General features: G+C 44.6%; 1 protein-coding gene across 1 annotated transcript in view; it reads right to left on the bottom strand.

The window, feature by feature from the left end:
- Positions 1-1139: 1139 nt before the first annotated feature.
- Positions 1140-6969, bottom strand: part of LOC115195638 (reversion-inducing cysteine-rich protein with Kazal motifs) — a 56582-nt gene continuing 50752 nt past the window's right edge. The window contains exons 18-21 of the mRNA XM_029755713.1: positions 6428-6638; positions 6153-6226; positions 4704-4859; positions 1140-2791 (exon numbers count right to left, since the gene is read on the bottom strand). Of these exons, the coding sequence (XP_029611573.1) occupies positions 2477-2791; positions 4704-4859; positions 6153-6226; positions 6428-6638 (756 nt within the window). The 3' untranslated portion in view covers positions 1140-2476. The remainder of the gene's footprint in view (positions 2792-4703; positions 4860-6152; positions 6227-6427; positions 6639-6969) is intronic.

Genomic DNA, 6969 nt, shown 5'->3' with positions numbered 1-6969 from the left:
TCAGAGAGGTGCGGGGAGCTGCCTTAATCGACATCCACGTCTTCCAGCATCGGGGAACAGTGCGTTAACTGCCTTGCTCAGGGACAGAACAACAGATTTTTACCTTGTCAACTCAGGGACTCGATCCAGCAACCTTTTGGTTACTGGCCCAATGCTCTAAATGGATCAGGAAAAAAAGTTTTAGGAACCAATTCTACACCTGGATAAATTACTGCTCTTGGAGGTGATCGAGTTCATCCCACTAAATAAAAGGTTAACACATTTCAAGCAGACACACACCAGCCCGAATTCTCAAGAGCAGGTCACACACACTGAGAGGAGGCTTCTCATCATCATTATTTACACAGTGGATAGTTAAGCGTGTAAATCAACGTTGGATCAAAGGGGAGCCGCCAAGGCCTTTATCAGGCACTAGGGGTTTCCACTTCCACATCCGCTCTCTGGAGCACTACCTACAAGGGGCCCTAGGAAATGTTGAGGAAGTAGACACTTGCTTCCTTACTCCCATCACAGCCAGCCCTGTGGGAGAGTACTACATCATTACAGGTCACTATCTTCAGTACTCAACCATCTTAGAAGCTGTGCCAGAGCCAGACACCCCCTTGTGGTGATAGTATGTCATAGCACGTTAGAGGATCATTTTTATTTTACCTTTAACTAGGCAAGTCAGTTAAGAACAAATTCTTATTTTCTACAACAGCCTAGGAACAGTGGGTTAACAGCCTTGTTCAGTGGCAGAACAACAGATTTGTACCTTGTCAGCTCAGGGATTCAATCTTGCAACCTTTCAGTCACAAGTCCAATGCTCTAACCACTAGGTTACCTGCCGAGTGGTTTGGGAAGGCTTTGGCTCTTTCTCATTTGTCTTTCCTTAGATTCCTCGTGTCCTCCTTCCTTGCCTCCTGCTCACAACGTACTTGAGGAGAAGATTTGAGAGGAGGAACTTTGGAACACTTTTTGAGGAGGGAGGATGAAGAAGACAATGAGAAATTCTCATGCTCTAGAGAGAACAGCATATTAATGTGACTGGATTGATACAATATATTTTATTTGGCACTCTGCTTCAATGTGGAATCTTTAAAACTTAAATTATTCTTCCTAAGGATTTAAGATGATGAAATGTACAACAACAAGCAACCTTCTGTTTGATTGTAGGATTTTATATTTTATAAAATATGCATTCTGTTGGCATTTTACAAACACATTGCAAGTACTGCCATCTCCACCGAGACAATGATGCAATACAGTGATGATTAACATAATGCTTAAGTGCCTACAGCTATACTCTTTCTAAACATTGGCAATATGAACACTTGATAACATAAAAACAACAGAAAACTGAGTTTAAATCCCTCGGAAACAGATACAATACTACAAGGACCCTTGAAGGGTTTGCTGCTACAAAGCTGCCTAGCACAATAATACTGTAAAAAACTGGGACACTTGGTGTTGCGTAGGCATAGAGACAACATCAAATCAGACATGGGGACAGGACAAACATAGTACAATACATTCTGTAAAAACACTTCATAATTGTCATCATGCAAGAATAAAACATTTAGAAAATGGCACATATTGAATCACATCTCGATCCACTTCTTATTTGAAATATAGAACATTTCGGAATCATTTCGGAATAATTATTATCAACATTATAAAGTTATTGCATTTATTTCATATAGGAACTATATGCAAAGCATGTTGTCGCTATTTTTTTTGTTCCTACCCATGTGCATCATGGGTAAAGTGATGATTGTCATTTTCGTTAAAAACATGGCTGTCGTTCCTCCTTATTTTATACCTTATCTACACTAGAGGAACAACGAGAATCCCTTTCGTGTGTCTTTCAGCCTACGGAGCGGGAATGCTTGCTTGCCTTTGACCTGTTTCACGTTCCAGTATTACTGTCTCAGTCAGCACCTCCCCACTCGCTCTTTATTTACAATAGTACAAATGTAAAACGGGAGTGGGAGAAAGGGGAGGAGAGGGGGAGGGGGCAGAGGAGGAGGGTAATTACACCCCTGAGACTATCTGGGACAAATGTCAGCGTTTGGGAGCGCACCTGTCTGACATCTAGACCTGACTCCCCCTCTGAGACTTAACCACCTGGTTCCTCTCTCTCTCTGTGTCATGCACAAACACACACACACACGTGTGCGTACACATACGCATAAACACATGCGCACACCATGCATGCGCACACGCACGCAGGAAGACAGCCGCACACACTCCCCACTCCACAGCTTTAGAGGAGGAGAGAGCTGCTGTTGCAGAATAAAACGGATACAAAACCCTGTGTGATAAAACTCATCTTCCTTATAACGATATATAGAGCTCTGTGGAATGTGATTGTGTCTCCGCTTCTCTCTTTCAATTAGGATTCATCTCATAGCTTCTCGTCCATGATTGTGTTGACGCTGGTGCAGTAGAGTTAATGGGATTGATTGTCAAGGCTTTTACAGGCTGATGCTTCCTGTCAGGCAATGACCCGAGAAGGGGTCAGAATACTCCACAACACACCCAGCCTCCTGCCAGCGGGGCCTGGCTGGCTAGCAGAGGCTAGCTTGGCCTCGGGTAGGCCTGGTGCTAAAGTGAGGAGGAGGCCCAGGGCGAGGCAGAAGAAGATGGGCAGGGAGGAGGGCGTTGAGCTGGCGTGGCCCGCGGACCTGATGGTGGAGATGGAGACCTCGGAGGTGAGGAAGGCAGACAGAGGAACATGGGAGACCAGGGTGGGGCTGCCGTAGTTGATGAGCGAGTCGATCTTCTCCGCCTCCATGCTGCAGGCTTCAATCTGAGACGGGATACACACACACACAATGATCAGGTGAAATTTACAGACACACAGTCCTTCTCTCACAGTTTTCTATGCTTTTGTTTGTATGTGTGTGTGTGTATATGTATCTTTATTCCCTTCTGAAAATGTTATTTTGGTACAAACGTGTAACAAACCAGGGTCTTTATTTGTGTATGAAACAATCCTAACGAACCACCTAAAAGCCCACATTATTGACAAATAGTTCCTATGAATAGAGTCATAGAGAGAATGATGCAAGGGTGGCTCTGACCTCCATTTGCCGGTTTGCATCGATCATTATCGCTCAGGGCTGTTTTTACAGAGATAGCAATACAATGGGTGGAAAGGGTGTGCAAAATACCTTCATTGGGCGTTTCACCCTAGACGGCAGTGATGAGATGTCTGATTATTTGTCCCAGTGGAGTAAGAGAGATTCTGAGAGAGGACTTTGATTAGTCCCCCAGTAAGAGGGGGTTTGGGTCTCTGGGCTCATGAGGCCTTTAGAAAATCTTTGTGTTTAACCTTTATTTATCCAGCTTAGTCATTGAAAGGAAACCGATTTTCAGAGAGAACTGGAGAGGGCAGATGAACAAATAACAGGGAAATATTGGCCCAGACATGTTTATTATGACTCCTGTGCGCTCCCCCGATGAAGTCCCTGTTCAGGACGGCCCAACGTCACAGAACCGTCAGACAGCAATTGATGTATTGTTGCAGAGCCAATATGTTTGTCTCTCGTGTAGAATTAAGGAGTCGTTTCAGGCAGCTCTATTCAAACGTTTCACTGTACTGAGCACACACTCCTGGGACATCTGTGTGACTGAACCATTAGTTCATATTCACTACAGAGCCATCAGAAGGCTAGTCTACAGGCTGCGTCACAACTCACTACGCTCCTCTCCATGAACCCCATCAGACTAACCACAAGCATGTCAAAACATGTTATCTGAACTACATTTAAAACATGGGAAAACCAGAGAGAGAGAGAGAGAGAGAGAGAGAGAGAGATATTAGGCAGTCCAGCTGGTACATTTGTGGTGAAAAGGTTACCACCAAACACATTCTTTGAGTTTGAGATACAAGCCGAATAAAAAAATCCAAATAATCGGGATCTCTTTTCAGGATCTACGAGAAAATAATCACAAAAGTGTCCTCCAACCCCATTACGGAATATCCCATGTCTCTAAACACTGCCCTACGGGCATCCTCTGTGTGAGTGATCAGCTTGTTAACAAATGCCTCCTCTCTTCTGCTGTAATCACTGTGAAATTCACTGCGCTCATAGAGAAGCATGGGAGTGTGGGTTGGGGATGGGGGTGGAGAAACAGAGGGCTCAGTTCTGCGTAGGAAACAAAAGCGCTCACAACACCATGATGGGATGATCTGGCCCCAAGGTTTAGTGTATGCTATGCTGATTAGGCTCCAGGTCATGCATTAACCAGGAAGTAAAACAAAGGCTGTGTCTCAAATGGCACCCAATTCCCTATATAGTGCACTACATGGCCTTGGAACACTGAAGAATAGGCCTACAAGCAGGGAATCAATTGTTGTCAGTCAGAGGAAGCTCATGTAGCCAGAGCACCAGGCTTATCTATTGTGAACGAAGGACAGTCAACACATCTCTGTGAGAGAGAGTGAGTGAGTGACAGACAGACAGACAGACAGGCAGACAGAGAGTGTGTAAGAGAGAGAGACAGACAGACACCTGGTTTGCCCCATCCTGGGCTCAAACCAGGGACCCTCTGAACACCCACAGAGCATCATTGCCTGTCACTTCACAAAAGCCGCAGCCATTGTGGAGCAAGGGAAAAGTCTACTTCAAGGTCTCAGAGCTGGTGACATCACCGATGAAATGCTATTAGCGTGCACCGCAAACTAGCTAGCTCAGTGTCTGCATATGTATGCGTACCTGCAGCGGGGTGGGCTGCTGGTCCACGGGGACGATGAGGATGATGATCTCTGAGTCGATGCTCAGGTAGCCGAAGATGTCACACTGCGGCACGGAGATGTGGAGACGCAGGATCCTCAGGATGTCATGGACCGTCACTGGCTGCTTCCTGTTCAACTGCAACACCAAACCAGGAGGACAAACACAGTCGCACAGAACCAGAGCCAGAGGGGGAAGAGTTTGAGATTCAATTCATTGCAGATAAAGGAAAAGTGAACTGCAGGTTTCCTCAAGCTCGTGCTGAATGTGGTGACTACATGTTATTCATCCCCAATTATTAAGAAATATGAAATACCTTTGTGAACAGTAGTTGAAAGGGCAATGAATGTCTTACAGTATAGTGCCTGCTGTCATGGAATGTTTGACATCAATATGGAGAATAGGTTGGAAAAACTATGATGTGTATACCCATCGCTTGCCTGAGTGAGTCATGTCGTCTAGGCCCAAATCCAAAGGCAATTTGTTTGGAATTAGCAGGTTTATGGTCTAGACTTAACGTTGATAAGATGTTTGTGTTGGAGATTAGACTAATAGCCCAGGTTTATAATGAACCTGCTTTGAATGACATGTTTTTTTTTAGCTTATTAGCTTTTATAAGCATGTATACGAGGCATTTCTGGGCATTTGCTCTTAAGCTGCGGCCCGACCCAGTCATTTCAAACTGGCGAAGAATCCCAGAGGAAGACGTGACGTTGATGCTCTGTATTTTGGATCTATGCCTCACTCTAGTGGTCGTTTGGTGTCATTACAGTTCAAAATCAACAGCCGTTGCAGAGGGGGTGGCTATTCCCAGTTGAGTAAAACCTAGTCAACTGGGTTTGCAGGCTTTTATTCCAGCCCTGCACTAACATACCTGAATCTATGCCCTTGATTAGCAGAATCTAGTGTGTAGGATATAACAAAAGCCTGCACACAGCAAACCGCAGTTGGTGGAGCTATTGCTTATACCTAAGGTTGCACATTTTTGGAAACTTTCAATAAATTCCCTGGGTTTTCCTAATGCTCAGTTTTTAGGATTCCGGGAATTAGGAGGGAATAAGCAGGAAATCCGGAATCCTCCAACCATGATTTCTGGAAAACCAGGGAATTTATTGAAATGTTCCTAAATTTTGCAACCCTACTTATACATAGACAGTCCTCTTCGATCCACAAAGTAGTGTCCACAGTTTAGATTCAGATATGCAGCAAAACAATTGTTCGTAATTTTTCAACATAGAGAATTGAATTCTATAAAATATATAACAACAGGGAACCTTTCAACCCTCTTTTTAATGTTAAAATCCATTAAAATCCAACAAAGCAGCCAGCTGGTTGGAAAAGTGAGTGAGTGAGAGGGAAAGGGATAGCTTTTCTGAAATGGAACACAGCCTGGGACCCAGATAAGTGAGGAGCATGTCAGAAGGTGCTGACCTTAGCAAAGTTGTTAATCTGCTCCTTGTTCCATAGGATCTGCAGCATGCCCGCACACAGAGGACAGCATGCACCTGTGAGAGGTCCGGGGTCAGAGGTTAGGAGTTAATCACAACACTATCGTAATAAGATTTGTGTTCCTGTGTGGAAAAATCCTAAGTATAACATGAGAGCCTTATATGTCAAAGTGAACGTGGCTGCGCCACTGAGTGTACTGACCACAGAATGAAATAAAACATTAGATATTATATTATTTCTGTCTCTATTGTACTGACCGGGTGGTGTGACAGGGATGCAGCCCTGGGTGGACAGGGCGGGGCAGGGGATCATGTCACACCCTGAGTCAGAGGCAAACTCTGCCACTGCCCCCACGGCGTGGCACCGCCCCTGGTAGTCCACGGCAACGCGGTCCGAGTAGGCCTCGCACACTGTGTTGTACGTCTCGCCGTTGTGGCCGCACACAGGCCGCGCCTTTTTACAGGCATCCTGCACAGAACACAAACACATACACACACAGACACAATAAAGTTTAAGTTAGGATTCAGCCCTTATTAATGTATTTGGTGAAAAATATCATATATTAAAATATAAATACACGTGACCTTTCTACTCTTCATAATACATCACTCATATCCAGATAAACTTAATCAAGGTAAGCTACTCCAATTAGTTACATAGGGAGGCAATTTTTGATATATCACACCAGATGTATTGGTTTTCTTTGAATAGCTCTGTACCTCAGCAATACTCTCAGAGAGGGGGAAGGCCGTTAAGTTCTCCTACATCACTGCAAACCGTTTGATTGCGTGCCTCTTGG

This window comes from Salmo trutta, chromosome 6, assembly GCF_901001165.1.
Source record: "Salmo trutta chromosome 6, fSalTru1.1, whole genome shotgun sequence".
Taxonomy (NCBI): domain Eukaryota; kingdom Metazoa; phylum Chordata; class Actinopteri; order Salmoniformes; family Salmonidae; genus Salmo; species Salmo trutta.
This window is presented reverse-complemented; position numbering and strand designations above follow the sequence as displayed.